At 42.8% G+C, this 26559-nt stretch overlaps 1 protein-coding gene across 1 annotated transcript in view; it reads right to left on the reverse strand.

Annotated features, from left to right (window-relative positions):
* The window catches only part of LOC139758847 (BMP-binding endothelial regulator protein-like), a 138032-nt gene that overhangs the window by 95354 nt on the left and 16119 nt on the right, over window positions 1-26559 (reverse strand). The window contains exons 4-5 of the mRNA XM_071680705.1: window positions 24347-24478; window positions 12765-12878 (exon numbers count right to left, since the gene is read on the reverse strand). Of these exons, the coding sequence (XP_071536806.1) occupies window positions 12765-12878; window positions 24347-24478 (246 nt within the window). The remainder of the gene's footprint in view (window positions 1-12764; window positions 12879-24346; window positions 24479-26559) is intronic.

Genomic DNA, 26559 nt, shown 5'->3' on the forward strand with positions numbered 1-26559 from the left:
ATAACATTACTATTACAACATTACCATTACAACATTACCATTACAACATTACCATTACAATATTACCATTATAACACTACCATTACAACATTACCATTACATCATTACCATTACAACAGTACCATTACAACATTACCATTATAACATTACTATTACAACATTACCATTACAACATTACCATTACAATATTACCTTTACAACATTACCATTACAATATTACCATTATAACACTACCATTACAACATTACCATTACAACAGTACCATTACAACATTGTCTTCCACTTCTTCTCGTTCCCTCTACCTCTGACACGTATATCCTCTTTGTCAATCTTTCCTCACTCATTTTCTCCATGTGATCAAACCATTTCAATACACCCTCTTCTCCTCTCTCAACCACACTCTTTTCATTTCCACACATCTCTCTTACCCTTACATTACTTACTCGATCAAACCACCTCACACCACATATTGTCCTCAAACATATATATATATATATATATATATATATATATATATATATATATATATATATATATATATATATATATATATATATATATATATATATATATATATATATATATATATATATATATATATGTGTATATATATATATATATATATATATATATATATATATATATATATATATATATATATATATATATATATATATATTTTTTTTTTTTTTTTTTTGCTTTGTCGCTGTCTCCCGCGTTTGCGAGGTAGCGCAAGGAAACAGACGAAAGAAATGGCCCAACCCACCCCCACACACATGTATATACATACGTCCACACACGCAAATATACATACCTACACAGCTTTCCATGGTTTACTCCAGACGCTTCACATGCCCTGATTCAATCCACTGACAGCACGTCAACCCCGGTATACCACATCGCTCCAATTCACTCTATTCCTTGCCCTCCTTTCACCCTCCTGCATGTTCAGGCCCCGATCACACAAAATCTTTTTCACTCCATCTTTCCACCTCCAATTTGGTCTCCCTCTTCTCCTCGTTCCCTCCAACTCCGACACATATATTCTCTTGGTCAATCTTTCCTCACTCATTCTCTCCATGTGCCCAAACCATTTCAAAACACCCTCTTCTGCTCTCTCAACCACGCTCTTTTTATTTCCACACATCTCTCTTACCCTTACGTTACTTACTCGATCAAACCACCTCACACCACACATTGTCCTCAAACATCTCATTTCCAGCACATCCATCCCCTGCGCACCACTCTATCCATAGCCCACGCCTCGCAACCATACAACATTGTTGGAACCACTATTCCTTCAAACATACCCATTTTTGCTTTCCGAGATAATGTTCTCGACTTCCACACATTCTTCAAGGCTCCCAGAATTTTCGCCCCCTCCCCCACCCTATGATCCACTTCCGCTTCCATGGTTCCATCCGCTGCCAGATCCACTCCCAGATATCTAAAACACTTCACTTCCTCCAGTTTTTCTCCATTCAAATCACCTCCCAATTGACTTGACCCTCAACCCTACTGTACCTAATAACCTTGCTCTTATTCACATTTACTCTTAACTTTCTTCTTTCACACACTTTACCAAACTCCGTCACCAGCTTCTGCAGTTTCTCACATGAATCAGCCACCAGCGCTGTATCATCAGCGAACAACAACTGACTCACTTCCCAAGCTCTCTCATCCCCAACAGACTTCATACTTGCCGCTCTTTCCAAAACTCTTGCATTCACCTCACTAACAACCCCATCCATAAACAAATTAAACAACCATGGAGACATCACACACCCCTGCCGCAAACCTACATTCACTGAGAACCAATCACTTTCCTCTCTTCCTACACGTACACATGCCCTACATTCTCGATAAAAACTTTTCACTGCTTCTAACAACTTGCCTCCCACACCATATATTCTTAATACCTTCCACAGAGCATCTTTATCAACTCTATCGTATGCCTTCTCCAGATCCATAAATGCTACATACAAATCCATTTGCTTTTCTAAGTATTTCTCACATACATTCTTCAAAGCAAACACCTGATCCACACATCCTATACCACTTCTGAAACCACACTGCTCTTCCCCAATCTGATGCTCTGTACATGCCTTCACCCTCTCAATCAATACCCTCCCATATAATTTACCATTACAACATTACCATTACAATATTACCATTATAACACTACCATTACAACATTACCATTACAACATTATCATTACAACATTACCATTACAACATTACCATTATAACATTACTATTACAACATTACCATATATATATATATATATATATATATATATATTTTTTAGCTTGAAATGAATGAAAAAAATGAATGTCACATAATAGTTCAACCTCTGGCTATGGAAATGGTGAAGAGCTTGTAGATTTATGTGCTGAAAAAGGACTGATGATTGGGAATACCTGGTTTAAAAAGCGAGATATACATAAGTATACTTATGTAAGTAGGAGAGATGGCCAGAGAGCGTTATTGGATTACGTGTTAATTGACAGGCGTGCGAAAGAGAGACTTTTGGATGTTAATGTGCTGAGAGGTGCAACTGGAGGGATGTCTGATCATTATCTTGTGGAGGCTAAGGTGAAGATTAGTATGGGTTTTCAGAAAAGAGGAGTGAATGTTGGGGTGAAGAAGGTGGTGAGAGTAAGTGAGCTTGGGAAGGAGACCTGTGTGGGGAAGTACCAGGAGAGACTGTGTACAGAATGGAAAAAGGTGAGAACAATGGAAGTAAGGGGAGTGGGGGAGGAATGGGATGTATTTAGGGAATCAGTGATGGATTGCGCAAAAGATGCTTGTGGCATGAGAAGAGTGGGAGGTGGGCTGTTTAGAAAGGGTAGTGAGTGGTGGGATGAAGAAGTAAGAGTATTAGTGAAAGAGAAGAGAGAGGCATTTGGACGATTTTTGCAGGGAAAAAATGCAATTGAGTGGGAGAAGTATAAAAGAAAGAGACGGGAGGTCAAGAGAAAGGTGCAAGAGGTGAAAAAAAGGGCAAATGAGAGTTGGGGTGAGAGACTATCAGTAAATTTTAGGGAGAATAAAAAGATGTTCTGGAAGGAGGTAAATAGGGTGCGTAAGACAAGGGAGCAAATGGGAACTTCAGTGAAGGGCGTAAATGGGGAGGTGATAACAAGTAGTGGTGATGTGAGAAGGAGATGGAATGAGTATTTTGAAGGTTTGTTGAATGTGTCTGATGACAGAGTGGCAGATATAGGGTGTTTTGGTCGAGGTGGTGTGCAAAGTGAGAGGGTTGGGGAAAATGATTTGGTAAACAGAGAAGAGGTAGTAAAAGCTTTGCGGAAGATGAAAGCCGGCAAGGCAGCAGGTTTGGATGGTATTGCAGTGGAATTTATTAAAAAAGGGGGTGACTGTATTGTTGACTGGTTGGTAAGGTTATTTAATGTATGTATGACTCATGGTGAGGTGCCTGAGGATTGGCGGAATGCGTGCATAGTGCCATTGTACAAAGGCAAAGGGGATAAGAGTGAGTGCTCAAATTACAGAGGTATAAGTTTGTTGAGTATTCCTGGTAAATTATATGGGAGGGTATTGATTGAGAGGGTGAAGGCATGTACAGAGCATCAGATTGGGGAAGAGCAGTGCGGTTTCAGAAGTGGTAGAGGATGTGTGGATCAGGTGTTTGCTTTGAAGAATGTATGTGAGAAATACTTAGAAAAGCAAATGGATTTGTATGTAGCATTTATGGATCTGGAGAAGGCATATGATAGAGTTGATAGAGATGCTCTGTGGAAGGTATTAAGAATATATGGTGTGGGAGGCAAGTTGTTAGAAGCAGTGAAAAGTTTTTATCGAGGATGTAAGGCATGTGTACGTGTAGGAAGAGAGGAAAGTGATTGGTTCTCAGTGAATGTAGGTTTGCGGCAGGGGTGTGTGATGTCTCCATGGTTGTTTAATTTGTTTATGGATGGGGTTGTTAGGGAGGTAAATGCAAGAGTCCTGGAAAGAGGGGCAAGTATGAAGTCTGTTGGGGATGAGAGAGCTTGGGAAGTGAGTCAGTTGTTGTTCGCTGATGATACAGCGCTGGTGGCTGATTCATGTGAGAAACTGCAGAAGCTGGTGACTGAGTTTGGTAAAGTGTGTGGAAGAAGAAAGTTAAGAGTAAATGTGAATAAGAGCAAGGTTATTAGGTACAGTAGGGTTGAGGGTCAAGTCAATTGGGAGGTGAGTTTGAATGGAGAAAAACTGGAGGAAGTGAAGTGTTTTAGATATCTGGGAGTGGACCTGTCAGCGGATGGAACCATGGAAGCGGAAGTGGATCATAGGGTGGGGGAGGGGGCGAAAATTTTGGGAGCCTTGAAAAATGTGTGGAAGTCGAGAACATTATCTCGGAAAGCAAAAATGGGTATGTTTGAAGGAATAGTGGTTCCAACAAGGTTGTATGGTTGCGAGGCGTGGGCTATGGATAGAGTTGTGCGCAGGAGGATGGATGTGCTGGAAATGAGATGTTTGAGGACAATGTGTGGTGTGAGGTGGTTTGATCGAGTAAGTAACGTAAGGGTAAGAGAGATGTGTGGAAATAAAAAGAGCGTGGTTGAGAGAGCAGAAGAGGGTGTTTTGAAATGGTTTGGGCACATGGAGAGAATGAGTGAGGAAAGATTGACCAAGAGGATATATGTGTCGGAGGTGGAGGGAACGAGGAGAAGAGGGAGACCAAATTGGAGGTGGAAAGATGGAGTGAAAAAGATTTTGTGTGATCGGGGCCTGAACATGCAGGAGGGTGAAAGGAGGGCAAGGAATAGAGTGAATTGGAGCGATGTGGTATACAGGGGTTGACGTGCTGTCAGTGGATTGAATCAAGGCATGTGAAGCGTCTGGGGTAAACCATGGAAAGCTGTGTAGGTATGTATATTTGCGTGTGTGGACGTGTGTATGTACGTGTGTATGGGGGTTGGGCCATTTCTTTCGTCTGTTTCCTTGCGCTACCTCGCAAACGCGGGAGACAGCGACAAAGTATAAAAAAAAAAAAAAAAAAAAAATATATATATATATATATATATATATATATATATATATATATATATATATATATATATATATATATATATATGTATATATATATATATTTATATATATACATATATATGTATATACACACATATATGTATATATATATATATATATATATATATATATATATATATATATATATATATATATATATATATATATATATATATATATATATATATATATATATATATATATATATATATACATATATGTATATATATATATATATATATATATATATATATATATATATATATATATATATATATATATATTTATATATATACATATATATATATATATATATATATATATATATATATATATATATATATATATATTTCTTTCTTTCTTTCAAACTATTCGCCATTTCCCGCATTAGCGAGGTAGCGTTAAGAACAGAGGACTGAGCCTTTGAGGGACTACCCTCACCTGGCCCAATTCTCTGTTCCTTCTTTTGGAAAATTAAAAAAAAAATGAGAGGGGAGGATTTCCAGCCCCCCGCTCCCTCCCCTTTTAGTCGCCTTCTACGACACGCAGGGAATACGTGGGAAGTATTCTTGCTCCCCTATCCCCAGGGATAATATATATATATATATATATATATATATATATATATATATATATATATATATATATATATATATATATATATATATATATATATATATATATATATATATATATATATATATATATAGTGATGGGTGATTTGAATGCAAAGGTGAGTAATGTGGCAGTTGAGGGAATAATTGGTATGCATGGGGTGTTCAGTGTTGTAAATGGAAATGGTGAAGAGCTTGTAGATTTATGTGCTGAAAAAGGACTGATGATTGGGAATACCTGGTTTAAAAAGCGAGATATACATAAGTATACTTATGTAAGTAGGAGAGATGGCCAGAGAGCGTTATTGGATTACGTGTTAATTGACAGGCGTGCGAAAGAGAGACTTTTGGATGTCAGTGTGCTGAGAGGTGCAACTGGAGGGATGTCTGATCATTATCTTGTGGAGGCTAAGGTGAAGATTAGTATGGGTTTTCAGAAAAGAAGAGTGAATGTTGGGGTGAAGAAGGTGGTGAGAGTAAGTGAGCTTGGGAAGGAGACCTGTGTGAAGAAGTATCAGGAGAGACTGTGTACAGAATGGAAAAAGGTGAGAACAATGGAAGTAAGGGGAGTGGGGGAGGAATGGGATGTATTTAGGGAATCAGTGATGGATTGCGCAAAAGATGCTTGTGGCATGAGAAGAGTGGGATGTGGGCTGTTTAGAAAGGGTAGTGAGTGGTGGGATGAAGAAGTAAGAGTATTAGTGAAAGAGAAGAGAGAGGCATTTGGACGATTTTTGCAGGGAAAAAATGCAATTGAGTGGGAGAAGTATAAAAGAAAGAGACAGGAGGTCAAGAGAAAGGTGCAAGAGGTGAAAAAAAGGGCAAATGAGAGTTGGGGTGAGAGACTATCAGTAAATTTTAGGGAGAATAAAAAGATGTTCTGGAAGGAGGTAAATAGGGTGCGTAAGACAAGGGAGCAAATGGGAACTTCAGTGAAGGGCGTAAATGGGGAGGTGATAACAAGTAGTGGTGATGTGAGAAGGAGATGGAATGAGTATTTTGAAGGTTTGTTGAATGTGTCTGATGACAGAGTGGCAGATATAGGGTGTTTGGGTCGAGGTGGTGTGCAAAGTGAGAGGGTTAGGGAAAATGATTTGGTAAACAGAGAAGAGGTAGTAAAAGCTTTGCGGAAGATGAAAGCCGGCAAGGCAGCAGGTTTGGATGGTATTGCAGTGGAATTTATTAAAAAAGGGGGTGACTGTATTGTTGACTGGTTGGTAAGGTTATTTAATGTATGTATGACTCATGGTGAGGTGCCTGAGGATTGGCGGAATGCGTGCATAGTGCCATTGTACAAAGGCAAAGGGGATAAGAGTGAGTGCTCAAATTACAGAGGTATAAGTTTGTTGAGTATTCCTGGTAAATTATATGGGAGGGTATTGATTGAGAGGGTGAAGGCATGTACAGAGCATCAAATTGGGGAAGAGCAGTGTGGTTTCAGAAGTGGTAGAGGATGTGTGGATCAGGTGTTTGCTTTGAAGAATGTATGTGAGAAATACTTAGAAAAGCAAATGGATTTGTATGTAGCATTTATGGATCTGGAGAAGGCATATGATAGAGTTGATAGAGATGCTCTGTGGAAGGTATTAAGAATATATGGTGTGGGAGGCAAGTTGTTAGAAGCAGTGAAAAGTTTTTATCGAGGATGTAAGGCATGTGTACGTGTAGGAAGAGAGGAAAGTGATTGGTTCTCAGTGAATGTAGGTTTGCGGCAGGGGTGTGTGATGTCTCCATGGTTGTTTAATTTGTTTATGGATGGGGTTGTTAGGGAGGTAAATGCAAGAGTCTTGGAAAGAGGGGCAAGTATGAAGTCTGTTGGGGATGAGAGAGCTTGGGAAGTGAGTCTGTTGTTGTTCGCTGATGATACAGCGCTGGTGGCTGATTCGTGTGAGAAACTGCAGAAGCTGGTGACGGAGTTTGGCAAAGTGTGTGGAAGAAGAAAGTTAAGAGTAAATGTGAATAAGAGCAAGGTTATTAGGTACAGTAGGGTTGAGGGTCAAGTCAATTGGGAGGTGAGTTTGAATGGAGAAAAACTGGAGGAAGTGAAGTGTTTTAGATATCTGGGAGTGGATCTGTCAGCGGATGGAACCATGGAAGCGGAAGTGGATCATAGGGTGGGGGAGGGGGCGAAAATTTTGGGAGCCTTGAAAAATGTGTGGAAGTCGAGAACATTATCCCGGAAAGCAAAAATGGGTATGTTTGAAGGAATAGTGGTTCCAACAATGTTGTATGGTTGCGAGGCGTGGGCTATGGATAGAGTTGTGCGCAGGAGGATGGATGTGCTGGAAATGAGATGTTTGAGGACAATGTGTGGTGTGAGGTGGTTTGATCGAGTAAGTAACGTAAGGGTAAGAGAGATGTGTGGAAATAAAAAGAGCGTGGTTGAGAGAGCAGAAGAGGGTGTTTTGAAATGGTTTGGGCACATGGAGAGAATGAGTGAGGAAAGATTGACCAAGAGGATATATGTGTCGGAGGTGGAGGGAACGAGGAGAAGAGGGAGACCAAATTGGAGGTGGAAAGACGGAGTGAAAAGGATTTTGTGTGATCGGGGCCTGAACATGCAGGAGGGTGAAAGGAGGGCAAGGAATAGAGTGAATTGGAGCGATGTGGTATACAGGGGTTGACGTGCTGTCAGTGGATTGAATCAAGGCATGTGAAGCGTCCGGGGTAAACCATGGAAAGCTGTGTAGGTATGTATATTTGCGTGTGTGGACGTGTGTATGTACTTGTGTATGGGGGGGGTTGGGCCATTTCTTTCGTCTGTTTCCTTGCGCTACCTCGCAAACGCGGGAGACAGCGACAAAGTATAAAAAAAAAAAAAAAAAAAAAAAATATATATATATATATATATATATATATATATATATATATATATATATATATATATATATATATATATATATGTATATATATATATATATATATATATATACATATATATGTACATATATATATTTTTTTTTTTTTTTTTTTTTTTTTTTTTCATACTATTGGCTATTTCCCGCGATAGCGAGGTAGCGTTAAGAACAGAGGACTGGGCCTTTGAGGGAATATCCTCACCTGGACCTCTTCTCTGTTCCTTCTTTTGGAAAATTAAAAAAAAAAAAAAAACGAGAGGGGAGGATTTCCAGCCCCCCGCTCCCTTCCCTTTTAGTCGCCTTCTACGACACGCAGGGAATACGTGGGAAGTATTCTTTCTCCCCTATCCCCAGGGATATACATATATATATACATATATATGTATATATATATATATATATATATATACATATATATATATATATATATATATATATATATATATATATATATATATATATATATATATATATATATATATATATATCATTTATTTATTTATTCTATTTTGATTTGTTGCTGTCTCCCGCGTTTGCGAGTTAGCGCAAGGAAACAGACGAAAAAAATGGCCCAACCTACCCCCATACACATGTATATACACACACGTCCACACACGCAAATATACATACCTATACATCTCAATGTACACATATATATACACACACAGACACATACATATATACCCATGAACACAATTCACACTGTCTGACTTTATTCATTTCCATCGCCACCTCGCCACACATGGAATACCATCCCCCTCCCCCCTCATGTGTGCGGGGTAGCGCTAGGAAAAGACAACAAAGGCCTCATTCGTTCACAATCAGTCTCTAGCTGTCATGCACTAATGCCCGAAACCACAGCTCCCTTTCCACATCCATGCCCCACACAGCTTTCCATGGTTTACCCCAGACGCTTCACATGCCCTGATTCAATCCACTGACAGCACGTCAACCCCGGTATACCACATCGATCCAATTCACTCTATTCCTTGCCCGCCTTTCACCCTCTTGCTTGTTCAGGCCCCGATCACACAAAATCTTTTTCACTCCATCTTTCCACCTCCAATTTGGTCTCCCACTTCTCCTTGTTCCCTCCACCTCCGACACATATATCCTCTTGGTCAATCTTTCCTTACTCATTATCCCCATGTGCCCAAACCATTTCAAAACACCCTCTTCTGCTCTCTCAACCACGCTCTTTTTATTTCCACACATCTCTCTTACCCTTACATTACTTACTCGATCAAACCACCTTACACCACACGTTGTCCTCAAACATCTCATTTCCAGCACATCCACCCTCCTGCGCACAACTCTATCCATAGCCCACGCCTCGCAACCATACAACATTGTTGGAACCACTATTCCTTCAAACATACCCATTTCTGCTTTCCGAGATAATGTTCTCGACTTCCACACATTCTTCAAGGCTCCCAAGATTTTCGCCCCCTCCCCCACCCTATGATTCACTTCCGCTTCCATGGTTCCATCCGCTGCCAGATCCACTCCCAGATATCTAAAACACTTTACTTCCTCCAGTTTTTCTCCATTCAAACTTACCTCCCAATTGACTTGACCCTCAACCCTACTGTACCTAATAACCTTGCTCTTATTCGCATTTACTCTTAACTTTCTTCTTTCACACACTTTACCAAACTCAGTCACCAGCTTCTGCAGTTTCTCACATGAATCAGCCACCAGCGCTGTATCATCAGCGAACAACAACAGACTCACTTCCCAAGCTATCTCATCCACAACAGACTTCATACTTGCCGCTCTTTCCAAAACTCTTGCATTCACCCCCCTAACAATCCCATCCATAAACAAATTAAACAACCATGGAGACATCACACACCCCTGCCGCAAACCTACATTCACTGAGAACCAATCACTTTCCTCTCTTCCTACACGTACACATGCCTTACATCCTCGATAAAAACTTTTCACTGCTTCTAACAACTTGCCTCCCACACCATATATTCTTAATACCTTCCACAGAGCATCTCTATCAACTCTATCATATGCCTTCTCCAGATCCATAAATGCTACATACAAATCCATTTGCTTTTCTAAGTATTTCTCACATACATTCTTCAAAGCAAACACCTGATCCACACATCCTCTACCACTTCTGAAACCACACTGCTCTTCCCCAATCTGATGCTCTGTACATGCCTTCACCCTCTCAATCAATAGCCTCCCATATAATTTACCAGGAATACTCAACAAACTTATACCTCTGTAATTTGAGCACTCACTCTTATCCCCTTTGCCTTTGTACAATAGCACTATGCACGCATTCCGCCAATCCTCAGGCACCTCACCATGAATCATACATACATTAAATAACCTTACCAACCAGTCAACAATACAGTCACCCCCTTTTTTAATAAATTCCACTGCAATACCAACCAAACCTGCTGCCTTGCCGGCTTTCATCTTCCGCAAAGCTTTTACTACCTCTTCTCTGTTTACCAAATCATTTTCCCCAACCCTCTCACTTTGCACACCACCTCGACCAAGACACCCTATATCTGCCACTCTATCATCAAACACATTCAACAAACCTTCAAAATACTCACTCCATCTCCTTCTCACATCACCACTACTTATTATCACCTCCCCATTAGCGCCCTTCACTGAAGTTCCCATTTGCTCCCTTTTCTTACGCACTTTATTTACCTCCTTCCAGAACATCTTTTTATTCTCCCTAAAATTTAATGATACTCTCTCACCCCAACTATCATTTGCCCTCTTTTTCACCTCTTGCACCTTTCTCTTGACCTCCTGTCTCTTTCTTTTATACATCTCCCACTCAATTGCATTTTTTCCCTGCAATAATCGTCCAAATGCCTCTCTCTTCTCTTTTACTAATGATCTTACTTCTTCATCCCACCACTCACTACCCTTTCTAATCAACCCACCTCCCACGCTTCTCATGCCACAAGCATCTTTTGCGCAATCCATCACTGATTCCCTAAATACATCCCATTCCTCCCCCATTCCCCTTACTTCCATTGTTCTCACCTTCTTCCATTCTGTACTCAGTCTCTCCTGGTACTTCCTCACACAAGTCTCCTTCCCAAGCTCACTTACTCTCACCACCCTCTTCACCCCAACATTCACTCTTCTTTTCTGAAAACCCATACAAATCTTCACCTTAACATCCACAAGATAATGATCAGTCATCCCTCCAGTTGCACCTCTCAGCACATTTACATCCAAAAGTCTGTCTTTCGCGCGCATGTCAATTAACACGTAATCCAATAACGCTCTCTGGCCATCTCTCCTACTTACATAAGTATACTTATGTATATCTCGCTTTTTAAACCAGGTATTCCCAATTACCAGTCCTTTTTCAGCACATAAATCTACAAGCTCTTCACCATTTCCATTTACAACACTGAACACCCCATGTATACCAATTATTCCCTCAACTGCCACATTACTCACCTTTGCATTCAAATCACCCATCACTATAACCCGGTCGCGTGCATCAAAACCACTAACACATACACACATATATATATATATATATATATATATATATATATATATATATATATATATATATATATATTGATTTTCATATGTATAAGTATGTATATATGCGTGTATGGGCATTTATGGTTTTATATGTGTATAGGAATATATGGGCCGTTTTTCGTCTGTTTCCTGGCGCTACCTAGCTTACTCGGGAAACGACGGGGTAGTGCCATGGATGAAAGAAAAGACGTGTCTTGTGCAATGCTCCAAAACCACAGCTCCCTCTTCACAAGTAGGTTCACCACAGACCTTTCCGTGACTTCCTCTTTGCTGCTTCGTATTGTGTCACTCCACTGACAGGTCTTGTATACCACATCATTCCAAATGACATTATTCTGGATACACCTCTCTTTGTCAGCCTTTCGTCGGTCAGTCTCTCTCCATGTCGAAACCTTTTCAGCTTTCCTTCTTCAGTTTTCTCTACAACACTCTTCTTATTACCACACATCTCTCTTACCCTATCATCACTCACTCAAACCCCCTAACAACACACATTGTCCTCACACATTTGATCTCCAATAGTTCCTCCGCACGGTCTTATCCATAGCTCATGCCTCACATACATCTATACCTTCATACACAACCATATAACAACCTCACTCTTCACCAGTGTGGTTGGGTATTCTTGTATTTACTATATCATGTGATCTTTGCTGTCCTATAACCATTCCTTATGGATAAGACTTACGAGTTGTAACATCAAATACTTACAATTGTGAAGTGTATCATTCCGCTCCCACTTGTTGTTCAGGCAAACCAGTGAGATACAGGGACTCATAACCACAACTTGGTTTTCTTGGTAAAGTTGGCCTCCCAGACGACAACCTGGGAGCAAACCCATAAACTATACTCACATACATGACGTCTTCCACGACGAAGATATCATTATTCCTCAAATATTTCTCTTTGTATTACTTTTCTATATTATCGTTATACACACATGGCTCATGTATAACGTAATACTGTAAAAGATATGAATTTCCAACACATTTTTTTAGTAGTTTATCATCATGTACAGAATCCATGAAAAGTAAATCCTATATCGTATGGGTGTGGAACAGCTTCATGTTTTGATGCCATGATAACTGAAGTGGTCAAACAGAAGCTTTAGTTATTTTCTACTGACCAAACCAACAGATGGCAGTAGTGCATATACCTGCTACTGACCAAACCAACAGATGGCAGTAGTGCATATATCTGCTACTGACGAAACTAACAGATGGCAGTACCACACATACTTCCTACTGACCAAACCAACAGATGGCAGTAACACACATACTTCCTACTGACCAAACCAACAGATGGCAGTACCATACATACCTCCATAATTTGGCGGTAGTATAGCCCTTAGATATTGACGACCACAAATGATGTTTGACCAAAATGTTTACGTTGTGTAGCAGGTAACATGTAATGTGACCACAGTAAGCAGATTACATTTCATAACAATCAAAAGTGGGAGAAGAATCTTGAATTATCATATTATGAAAATATTATTCTTAGAACTTTAAAATTATTTAATGTGTATCTAATACTATGTGTCACAAATCAAATGGAAAAGGATAGACCGCCATGGTATAAAGTGATCTTCGTTGTAGTATTAACATGTACTGAGGATCATGACATTTTAATATACTATTACATAATGACACTTATAACTTCTTATAACTTTCTTATGCCACCATCTCAGAAGTCTGTATCTCCCTTAAAGCAAGCAAATTGTTATCGCATTCAATCCACATAATAAGAAAACACAAACTTTTTGATGACTATTTAGTGTTATTTTCGTTTCTTCAACTGCATCAACTTCAATCAGACTTACCTTGCAGACCCATATGAAAATGATGTCACATACAGAACCAGGCTATGCCACATACTACATACTACATTTTGGAGCAGGTTATGTCACATATAGAACCAGGCTATGCCACATACTACATACTACATTTTGGAGCAGGTTATGTCACATACAGAACCAGGCTATGCCACGTACTACATACTACATTTTGGAGCAGGTTATGTCACATACAGAAATAGGCTATGCCACATACAGAAGCAGGTTATAATACATTGAGGAGCAGGTTATGACACACACACAGCAAGGCTATACTATATACAGGATCAGTTTAAAATACGGACAGAGCAAGCTGTATGATACATTCAGGAGCAGATTATGCCACATATAAAGCAAGGCTATACTATATTCAGGAATAGATTATGCCACATATAAAGCAAGGCTATACTATATTCAGGAATAGATTATGCCACATATAAAGTAAGGCTATGAAGAAGAATGTGTGGAAGTCGAGAACATTATCTCGGAAAGCAAAAATGGGTATGTTTGAAGGAATAGTGGTTCCAACAATGTTGTATGGTTGCGAGGCGTGGGCTATGGATAGAGTTGTGCGCAGGAGGATGGATGTGCTGGAAATGAGATGTTTGAGGACAATGTGTGGTGTGAGGTGGTTTGATCAAGTGAGTAACGTAAGGGTAAGAGAGATGTGTGGAATAAAGAGAGCGTGGTTGAGAGAGCAGAAGAGGGTGTTTTGAAGTGGTTTGGGCACATGGAGAGAATGAGTGAGGAAAGATTGACCAAGAGGATATATGTGTCGGAGGTGGAGGGAACAAGGAGAAGAGGGAGACCAAATTGGAGGTGGAAAGATGGAGTGAAAAAGATTTTGTGTGATCGGGGCCTGAACATGCAGGAGGGTGAAAGGAGGGCAAGGAATAGAGTGAATTGGAGCGATGTGGTATACCGGGGTTGACGTGCTGTCAGTGGATTGAATCAAGGCATGTGAAGCGTCTGGGGTAAACCATGGAAAGCTGTGTAGGTATATATATTTGCATGTGTGGACGTATGTATATACATGTGTATGGGGGGGGGGGGGTTGGGCCATTTCTTTCGTCTGTTTCCTTGCGCTACCTCGCAAACGCGGGAGACAGCGACAAAGTATAATAAAAAAAAAAAAAATATATATATATATATATATATATATATATATATATATATATATATATATATATATATATATATATATATATATATATGTTTTAGATATCTGGGAGTGGATCTGGCAGCGGATGGAACCATGGAAGCGGAAGTGGATCATAGGTAAGGGGGAGGGGGCGAAAATTCTGGGGGCCTTGAAGAATGTGTGGAAGTCGAGAACATTATCTCGGAAAGCAAAAATGGGAATGTTTGAAGGAATAGTGGTTCCAACAATGTTGTATGGTTGCGAGGCGTGGGCTATGGATAGAGTTGTGCGCAGGAGGATGGATGTGCTGGAAATGAGATGTTTGAGGACAATGTGTGGTGTGAGGTGGTTTGATCGAGTGAGTAACGTAAGGGTAAGAGAGATGTGTGGAAATAAAAAGAGCGTGGTTGAGAGAGCAGAAGAGGGTGTTTTGAAGTGGTTTGGGCACATGGAGAGAATGAGTGAGGAAAGATTGACCAAGAGGATACATGTGTCGGAGGTGGAGGGAACGAGGAGAAGAGGGAGACCAAATTGGAGGTGGAAAGATGGAGTGAAAAAGATTTTGTGTGATCGGGGCCTGAACATGCAGGAGGGTGAAAGGAGGGCAAGGAATAGAGTGAATTGGAGCGATGTGGTATACCGGGGTTGACGTGCTGTCAGTGGATTGAATCAAGGCATGTGAAGCGTCTGGGGTAAACCATGGAAAGCTGTGTAGGTATGTATATTTGCGTGTGTGGACGTATGTATATACATGTGTATGGGGGGGGGGTTGGGCCATTTCTTTCGTCTGTTTCCTTGCGCTACCTCGCAAACGCGGGAGACAGCGACAAAGTATAATAAAAAAAAAAATAATAATAAAAATAAAGTAAGGCTATACTATATTCAGGAATAGATAATGCCACATATAAAGCAAGGTTGTACTAAATTTCGGAGCAACTTATGCCACATACAGAGAAAGGATATACTACAATGAGGAGCAGTTTATAAGACATATAGAGAAAGGTTAACTATACCATATACAGAGAAAATCTATACTACATTCAGTAGCAGGCTATGCCACATACAAAGACTATACTACATTCAGTAGCAGGCTATGCCACATACAAAGACTATACTACATTCAGTAGCAGGCTATGCCACATACAAAGACTATACTACATTCAGGAGCGGGTTATGCCATATACAAAGACTATACTACATTCAGTAGCAGGCTATGCCACATACAAAGACTATACTACATTCAGTAGCAGGCTATGCCACATACAAAGACTATACTACATTCAGGAGCGGGTTATATCACATATAGAAAAAGGCTATGAATATATTCTGGAGCAATTTGTGCTACATAGAGAGCAAGGCTTTATTACATTCAGAATCAAGCTGTGCCACATACACAGCAAGGCTATGCTACACTGAAAAGCAAATTATGTCACATACAGAGGAGGGATATACTACATATAGGACAAGGTTATGCCACATATAGAGCAGGCTATAATATGCAGCGTAAGGCTATACCACACTCAGGAAGTATTGATACCATATACCCTGGCACATAGAGAGGAATCCTTGACTCTATTGAAGAACAGGTTATCCCACATACAGTGCAAGGCTATACTACATTAAGGAACACATGCCATATACAGATCAATTCTATACCACATCAAGGAGCAAGTTATGCCACAGACAGAGGAAAACTATGCTACATTAAGAAACAGTTTATGTCAAATACAGAGCGAGGCAATCCTACATTCAGGAGCAGGGTATGCCACATACAGGGTGAGGTTATATGACATTGTGAAGCAGGTTATGACATATATAGAGCAAGCCTATACTGCATTCAGAGTAGATTATAGCGCATACAGAGCAACGCTAAACAACATCAGGTGCAGGTTATGCCATATACCGAGCAAAGGTTATGCTACATTAAGGAAGAGGTTATGACATATATATAACAAGGTTATACTACATTTAGGAACAGGTTATTCCACATACAAAGCAAGGCTATACTACATATAGGAGTAGTATATGCAACATATGGAGAAAAACTATACTACATTCAGAAGCAGGTTATGCCACATGCTGAGCAAGGTTATGCCACATAAAGTGTAAGGCTATACTACATTTTGGAGCAGGTTATGCCACATACAGAGAAGGTCTATATCATATTCATGAGCTGGTTGTACCAAATACATACAAAGGCTATAGATTATAACATTCAGAAGCAGGTTATGCAACATACTGAGCAAGGCTGTGCTACACTCAGCAGCAGGTTATGACACATATATAACCTCTGTGGAAGGAATTAAGAATATATGGTGTGGGAGGCAAGTTGCTAGAAGCAGTGAAAAGTTTTTATCGAGGATGTAAGGCATGTGTACGAGTAGGAAGAGAGGAAAGTGATTGGTTCTCAGTAAATGTCGGTTTGCGGCAGGGGTGTGTGATGTCTCCATGGTTGTTTAATTTGTTTGTGGATGGGGTTGTTAGGGAGGTTAATGCAAAAGTTTTGGAGAGAGGGGCAAGTATGCAGTCTGTTGTGGATGAGAGGGCTTGGGAAGTGAGTCAGTTGTTGTTCACTGATGATACAGCGCTGGTGGCTGATTAGTGTGAGAAACTGCAGAAGCTGGTGACTGAGTTTGGTAAAGTGTGTGAAAGAAGAAAGCTGAGCGTAAATGTGAATAAGAGCAAGGTTGTTAGGTTCAGTAGGGATGAGGGACAATTCAACCGGGAGGTAAGTCTGAATGGAGAAAAACTGGAGGAAGTGAAGTGTTTTAGATATCTGGGAGTGGATCTGGCAGCGGATGGAACCATGGAAGTGGAAGTGAGTCACAGGGTGGGGGAGGGGGCAAAGGTTCTGGGAGCGTTGAAGAATGTGTGGAAAGCGAGAACGTTATCGCGGAAAGCAAAAATGGGTATGTTTGAAGGAATAGTGGTTCCAACAATGTTATAGGGCTGTGCGGAGGAGGGTGGATGTGTTGGGAATGAGATGTCAGAGGACAATATGTGGTGTGAGTGGTTTGATCGAGTAAGTAATGAAAGAGTAAAAGAGATGTGTAGTAATAAAAAGAGTGTGGTTGAGAGAGCAGAAGAGGGTGTTTTGAAATGGTTTGGTCACATGGGCAGAATGATTTAGGAAAGATTGAACAAAGAGGATATATGTGTCAGAGGTGGAAGGACGAGAAGCGGGAGACCAAACTGAATGTGGAAGGATGGAGTGAGAAAGATTTTGAGCGATCGGGGCCTGAACATGCAGGAGGGTGAAAGGCGTGAAAGGAATAGAGTGAATTAGAACGATGTGGTATACTGGGGTCGATGTGCTGTCAATGGATTGAACTAGGGCATGTGAAGCGTCTGGGGTAAACCATGGAAAGTTCTGTGGGGCCTGGATGTGGAAAGGGAGCTGTGGTTTCGGTGCATTATACATGACAGCTAGAGACTGAGTGTGAACGAATGTGGCCTTTGTTGTCTTTTCCTAGAGTTACTTCACTCGCATGCGGGGGGAGGGGGTTGTCATTTCATGTGTGGCGGGGTGGCGACAGGAATGAATCAAGACAGCAAGTATGAATTGTGTACATGCGTATATATGTATATTTCTGTGTATATATATATATATATACGTATACGTTGAGATGTATAGGTATGTATATATGCATGTGTGGACGTGTATGTATATACATGTGTATGTGGGTTGGTTGGGCCATTCTTTCGTCTGTCTCGCTAACGCGGGAGACAGCGACAAAGTATAATAAATAAGTGAATGAATAATAGATAACAAGGTGTTACTATATTCAGGAGCAGGCTATGCCATACAGAACAAAGCTATACTATTTCAAGTGCTATGCTACGTTCGAGAGCAGGTTATGGCACATAAAGATATACTACATTTAGGAACAGGTTATGCCACATACACAACAAGGATATAATTCATTCAGGAGCAGGTTATGCCACATACCAAGGAAGATTATGCCACATTTAGGAGCAGGTTATGCCACATACAGAAAATGGTTATACTACATTCACCAGCAGGCTATGAAACCTACAGAGAAAGGCAATGCTACATTCAGAAACAGGTTATGATGCATACATAACAAGGTTATAATACATTCAGAAGCAGGTTATGATGCATACATAACAAGGTTATAATACATTCAGAAGCAGGTTATGATGCATACATAACAAGGTTATAATACATTCAAAAGCAGGTTATGCCACATACACAGCAAGGATATATTGCATTAAGGAGCAGGTTATGATACATACAGAGCAAGGCTATATTGCTACACTGAGAAGCAGGTTATGCCACATATCGAGGATGATTATGCCACATTTAAGAGTGAATTATGCCACATACAGAGCAAGGCTATGCTATATTCAGGAGGATGTTATGCCACTTACAAAACAATGATATTATACATTCCAGAGTAGATTAGGCCACATACAGCGCAAGGCTATCCAACATTCTGGAGCAGGTAATGCCATACTCATAACAAGGTTATGACACATACAGAGCAAGGCTATACTATTTTCAAGAGTAATTCACGGCAAAAAGTGCCAGATACAGCAGAAGGTGCCAGGTACAGCAGAAGGTGCCAGGTATAGCAGAATGTGCTAGGTAGAGCAGAAGGTGCTCGGTACAGCAGAAGGTACTTGGTACAGCAGAAGGGGCCAGGTACAGCAGAAGGTGCTAGGTAAAGCAGACGGTGCCAGGTACAGCAGAAGATGCTATGTACAGCAGAAGGTGCCAGGTACAGCAGAAGGTGCCAAGTACAACAGAAGGTGCCAAGTACAGCAGAAGGTGCCAGATACAGCGGAAGGTGCCAGGTAAAGCAGAAGGTGCTAGGTACAGCAGAAGGTGCCAGATACAGTAGAAGGTGCTATGTACAGCAGAAGATGCCAAGTGCAGCAGAAGGTGCCAGGTACAGCAAAAGGTGCCAGGTACAGCAGAAGGTGCCAAGTACAACAGAAGGTGCCAAGTACAGCAGAAGGTGCCAGATACAGCGGAAGGTGCCAGGTAAAGCAGAAGGTGCTAGGTACAGCAGAAGGTGTCAAGCACAGCAGAAGGTGCTAGATACAGCAGAAGGTGCTAGGTACAGCAAAAGGTGCTAGGTACAGCAGAAGGTGCCAGGCACAGCAGAAGGTGCCAGGTACAGCAGATGGTGCCAAGTACAGCAGAAGGTACCAGGTACAGCAGAAGGTGCTAGATACGGCAGAAGCTGCCAGGTACAGCAGAAGCTGCCAGATACAGCAGAAGTTGCTAGGTACAGCAGAAGGTGCCAGTTACAGCAGAAGGTGCCAAGTACAGCAGAAAGTACCAGATACAGTAAAAGGTGCAAGGTACAGCAAAAGGTGCCAGGTACAGCAGAAGGTGGCAGGTACAGCAGAAGCTATCGAGTACAGCAGAAGGTGCCAGGTACAGCAAAAGGTGCCAGGTACAGCAGAAGGTGGCAGGTAAAGCAGAAGCTGTCGAGTACAGCAGGAGGTGCCAAGTACAGCAGAAGGTGCCAAGTACTGCAGAAGGTGCCAGGTACAGCAGAAGGTTCCAGGTACCTGAAAAGGTGCCAGTTACAGCAGAATGTGCCAAGTACAGCAGAAGGTGCCAGGTACGGCAGAAGGTGCTAGGTACAGCAGAAGGTGCCAGGTACAACGGAAGGTGCCAGGTACAGCAGGAGGTGCCAGGTACAGCAGAAGGTGCCAAGCACAGCAGAAGGTGCCATGTACAGCAGAAGGTGCTAGGTACAGCAGAAGGTGCTAGGTACAGCAGAAGGTGCCAAGCACAGCAGAACGTGCTAGGTACAGTATAAGGTGCCAAGTACAGCAGAAGGTGCCACGTACAGCAAAAGGTGCTAGGTACAGCAGAAGATCCCAAGTACAGCGCAAGGTGCCAGGTACAGCAGAAGGTGCCAGGTACAGTAGGAGGTGCCAGGTACAGCAGAAGGTGCTAGGTACAGCAGAAGGTGACAGTTTCAGCAGAAGGTGCCAAGTGCAGCAGAAGGTGCCAGGTACAGCAGAAGGTGCCAGGTACAGCAGAAGGTGCCAAAGAAAGCAGAAGGCGCTGGGTACAGCAGAAGATGCCAGTTACAGCAGAAAGTGAGAAGTACAGCAGAAGGTGCCATGTACAGCAGAAGGTGCTAGGTAGAGCAGAAGGTGCCAGGTACAGCAGAGCCAGGTACAGAAGAAGGTGCTAGGTACAACAGAAGGTGCCAGGTACAGCAGAAGGTGCCAATACAGCAGAAGGTGCCAGATACAGCAGAAGGTGCCAAGTGCAGCAGAAGGTGACAGATACAGCAGAAGGTGCCAGATACAGCAGAAGGTGCTAGGTACAGCAGAAGGTGCTAGGTACAGCAGAAAGTGCCAGGTACAGCAGAAAGTGCTAGGTCCAGCAAAGGTGCCAGGTACACCAAGAGGCGCCAGATACAGCAGAAGGTGCCAAGTACAGCAAAAGGTTCCAGGTATAGCAGAAAGTGCTAGGTACAGCAGAAGATGCCAACTACAGCAGAAAGTGCCAGCTACAGAAGAAGGTGCCAAGTGCAGCAGGAGGTGCCAGGTACAGCAGACGGTGCCAGGTACAGAAGAAGGTGCCAAGTACAGCAGGAGGTGCCAGGTACAGCAGATAGTGCCACGTACAGAAGAAGGTGCCAGGTACAACAGAAGGTGCCAGGTACAGCAGAAGGTGCCTGGTACAGCAGAAGGTGCTAGGCACAGCAGAAGGTGCCAGGTGCAACAAAAGGTGCCAGTTACAGCAGAAGGTGCCAGTTACAGCAGAAGATGCCAGTTACAGCAGAAGGTGCCAGATACAGCAGAAGGTGCTAGGTACAGCATAAGATGCCAGTTACAGCAGAAGGTGCCAGGTACAGCAGAAGGTGCCAAGTACAGTAAGAGATGCCAGGTACAGCAGAAGGTACCAAGTACAGCAGAAGGTGCCAAGTACAGCACAAGGTGCCATATACAGCAGAAGGTGCCAGGTACAACAGAAGGTGCCGGTTACAGGAAAAGGTGCCGAGTACAGCAGAAGGTGCCAGGTACAGCAGAAGGTGGCAGGTACAGCAGAAGGTGGCAGGTACAGCAGAAGGTGCCAGGTACAGCAGAAGGTGCCAGGTACAGCAGAAGGTGGCAGGTACAGCAGAAGGTGCTAGGTACAGCAGAATGTGCCAAGTGCAGCAGAAGGTGCCAGATACAGCAGAAGGTGCGAAATACACCAGAAGGTGCTAGGTACAACAGAAGGTGCCAGGTACAGTAGAAGGTGCCAGGTACAGCAGAAGGTGCCAAGTGCAGCAGAAGGTGCCAGGTACAGCAGAAGGTGCCAGGTACAGCAGAAGGTGCTAGATACAGCAGAAGGTGCCAGGTACTGTAGAAGGTACCAGATACAGCAGAAGGTGCCAGGTACAGCAGAAGGTGCCAAGTACAGCAGAAGGTGCTAGGTACAGCAGAAGGTACCAGGTACAGCAGAAGGCGCTAGGCACTGCAGAAGGTGCCTGATACAGCAGAAGGTGCCAGATACAGCAGAAGGTGCTAAGTGCAGCAGAAGGTGCCAGGTACTGTAGAAGGTACCAGATACAGCAGAAGGTGCCAGGTAGAGCAGAAGGTGCCAAGTACAGCAGAAGGTGCTAGGTACAGCAGAAGGTGCCAGGTACAGCAGAAGGTGCCTGATACAGCAGAAGGTGCCAGATACAGCAGAAGGTGCTAAGTGCAGCAGAAGGTGCCAGGTACAGCAGAAGGTGCCAGGTACAGCAGAAGGCACCAGGTACAACAGAAGGTGCTAGGTACAGCAGAAGGTGCCAGGTACTGTAGAAAGTGCCAGGTACAGCAGAAAGTGGCAGGTACAGCAGAAGGTGCCTGATACAGCAGAAGGTGCCAGATACAGTAGAAGGTGCCAAGTGCAGCAGAAGGTGCCAGGTACAGCAGAAGGTGCCAGGTACAGCAGAAGGTGCTAGATACAGCAGAAGGTGGCAGGTACAGCAGAAGGTGGCAGGTACAGCAGAAGGTGCTAGGTACAGAAGAAGGTGCCTGATACAGCAGAAGGTGGCAGATACAGCAGAAGGTGCCAAGTGCAGCAGAAGGTGCCAGGTACAGCAGAAGGTGCCAGGTACAGCAGAAGGTTCCAGGTACAGCAGAAGGTGCCAGGTACAGCAGAAGGTGCTAGGTACAGCAGAAGGTGCCAGGTACTGTAGAAAGTGCCAATTACAGCAGAAGGTGCCAGATACAGCAGAAAGTGCCTGATATAGCAGAAGGTACCAGGTACAGCAGAAGGTGCCAAGTGCAGCAGAAGGTGCCAAGTACAGCAGAAGGTGCCAGGTACAGCAGAAGGTGCCAGGTACTGCAGAAGGTGCTAGGTACAGCAAAAGGTGCCAGGTACAGCCGAATGTGCCAGGTACAGCAGAAGGCGCCAGATACAGCAGAAGGTGCCAGGTACAGCAGAAGGTGCCAAGTGCAGCAGAAGGTGCCAGGTACAGCTGAAGGTTCCAGGTACAGCAGAAGTTGCCTGATACAGCCGAAGGTGCCAGGTACAGCAGAAGGTGCCAAGTGCAGCTGAAGGTGCTAGGTACAGCAGAAGGTGCCAGGTACAGCAGAAGGTGCTAGGTACAGCAGAAGGTGCCAGGTACAGCAGAAGGTGCCAGGTACAGCAGAAGTTGCCTGATACAGCAGAAGGTGCCAGATACAGAAGAAGGTGCCAAGTGCAGCAGAAGGTGCTAGGTACAGCAGAAGGTGCCAGGTACAGCAGAAGGTGCTAGGTACAGCAGAAGGTGCCAGGTACAGCAGAAGGTGCTAGGTACAGCAGAAGGTGCCAGGTACAGCAGAAGGTGCCAGGTACAGCAGAATTTGCCTGATACAGCAGAAGGTGCCAGATACAGAAGAAGGTGCCAAGTGCAGCAGAAGGTGCTAGGTACAGCAGAAGGTGCCAGGTACAGCAGAAGGTGCCAGGTACAGCAGAAGGTGCTAGGCACAGCAGAAGGTGCCAGTTACAGCAGAAGGTGCCAGATACATCAGAAGGTGCCAGGTACTGCAGAAGATGCCAAGTGGAGCAGAAGGTGCCAGGTACAGCAGAAGGTGCCAGTTACAGCAGAAGGTGCCATGTACAGCAGAAGTTGCCTGATACAGCAGAAGGTGCCAGATACAGCAGAAGGTGCCAAGTGCAGCAGAAGGTGCTAGGTACAGCAGAAGGTGCCAGTTACAGCAGAAGGTGCCAGATACAGCAGAAAGTGCCAGATACAGGAGAAGTTGCCGGTTACAGCAGAAGGTGCCAGGTACCGCAGAAGGTGCCAGTTACAGCAGAAGGTGCCAGATACAGCAGAAGGTGCTAGATACAGCAGAAGGTTTACTCACAGTTGCAGACGTCATCCAGACTTTTATCAAGGATGGTGTTGTTCCCCTGGCACACCTTCAGCAGACACTTCCTCTCGTTACTCTCCACCACTTGGTTACGCAGGATCCACTTGCCCTCCAGATCTCTGCAGCCTACGTAGTGTGAGACATGCCGAGGTTAGAACATGTTTAACTCTGGCCCAGAAACAAGAAATTCTCAGCGTCTCATGTGTATCCACAAGTGGTGTATGGGAAGCTCTGCAGTTTGTACTGGCAAAGATTTCAATGTTATTTATTACCTTATGAGGCTGTTAGTTTAGCTACTTTCTGATTGTAGGTTTAGTGCCAGCTGTTACTCTTCAGATATATTGTTAACAAAACATATCAATGCGCGAAACGGGCAAAAACAGTGTTGGTATCGGCTACCAACAGATGCATGAAAAACTCTGTCAGTAAAACGTAAGTGACATTACCAGAAAAATGAAACATATTGAAGTATATAGAAGTATGATAGCAAGGAAGTATATGCAGGTATGATAGCAAGGAAGTATATGCAGATATGATAGCAAGGAAGTATATGTAGGTATGATAGCAAGGAAGTATATGCAGGTATGATAGCAAGGAAGTATATGCAGGTATGATAGCAAGGAAGTATATAGAGGTAAGACTTTCTATCATATAGAGTTGTTGGAGGAGAGGAAAGAAGATGAAACAGGGAAAGAGATCGCGTGAAATGGAAAAGAACACAGAAGTTTGTACAGGTATGGGATGTTTGATGCTGCACGTGAGGTTTGATATGGAAGCGAGGTTTTGGTGCCTTATTTATATCCTCGTTAGCAGACTGGGAGGCTATAACCTGCTAGATCTTCCAATTGAGCCAAGGTGTTTCTTGTTTGTGTTGTTGTTGACATTTGTCAGTTATTTGTATCATCTTTGTTTTCAGTGAGTCTCTGCCTTACTGTCTGTGTTCCTCGTCTAAGGTATGAACCGACTGGTTTGTGCTGTTCTACAGTGCTTTCACTGCAAAGGTATTTTTCATGTGTGACAGATCGTACAGCCTTAAGTTTCTCTCATTTGTAACTTCAGCATGTGTGATTTGGAGACGAAGAATGTTACATGCAAATAGTAACGTGAGGTCAGGTGTTATTATGACCTTAAGCAGGTGCAATTGTGGTTCTCTGGAAGGCGCCAGAACCTGCACACACTGGTATGGATCGCAAGTCCTTGTGTGAATTTCTTGTTGATATGATCTATTAACGCCAGTATGTGACTCTTACCAGCCCACATTAACGCCAGTATGTGACTCTTACCAGACCACATTAACGCCAGAATGTGACTCTTACCAGACCACATTAACGCCAGAATGTGACTCTTACCAGACCACATTAACGCCAGAATGTGACTCTTACCAGACCACATTAACGCCAGTATGTGACTCTTACCAGACCACATTAACGCCAGAATGTGACTCTTACCAGACCACATTAACGCCAGAATGTGACTCTTACCAGACCACATCAACGCCAGAATGTGACCCTTACCAGACCACATTAACGCCAGAATGTGACTCTTACCAGAGCACATTGCTTTATCTTGGTTCCTTAGTTCTTGCCTTGGAATGCGAGTTATGTGGCTGGTAACTCCAGTAGTGACTGGTAACTGTGGTAGTGACTGGTAACTGTGGTAGTGACTGGTAACTGCAGTAGTGACTGGTAACTGTAGTAGTGACTGGTAACTGTGGTAGTGACTGGTAACTGCAGTAGTGACTGTTAACTGTAGTAGTGACTGATAACTGCAGTAGTGACTGATAACTGCTGTAGTGACTGATAACTGTAGTAGTGACTGGTAACTGCAGTAGTGACTGGTAACTGCAGTAGTGACTGGTAACTGCAGTAGTGACTGGTAAATTGTGTATTGTAGACTGAATTAGGAGGACAGATAGACTGAAGGCTGAGGGTTATAGGAAGGTATGGTTGTGTGTGGCAGCCAGATGATAACTGATCACGGAGAATTGGCTCACAATGTAGTCAAGGTGAAGGTGCACACAGGAAGGGTAGCCTGCGGAAGGGGTAGCCTTTGGAGGGGTTGGATAGATGCGTTGAGACAAGTGGTTGAGAAGTTTCAGTTTACGATGATGATATAGATTGATTGAGGATCAAATGGTAAAGAAGTATTTTATATAGCGAGGCGGTGTGTGAGTGGCGTCTATAACCGTACTTTACCAACAGTAACAA

This window comes from Panulirus ornatus, chromosome 31 (assembly GCF_036320965.1).
Source record: "Panulirus ornatus isolate Po-2019 chromosome 31, ASM3632096v1, whole genome shotgun sequence".
NCBI lineage: Eukaryota > Metazoa > Arthropoda > Malacostraca > Decapoda > Palinuridae > Panulirus > Panulirus ornatus.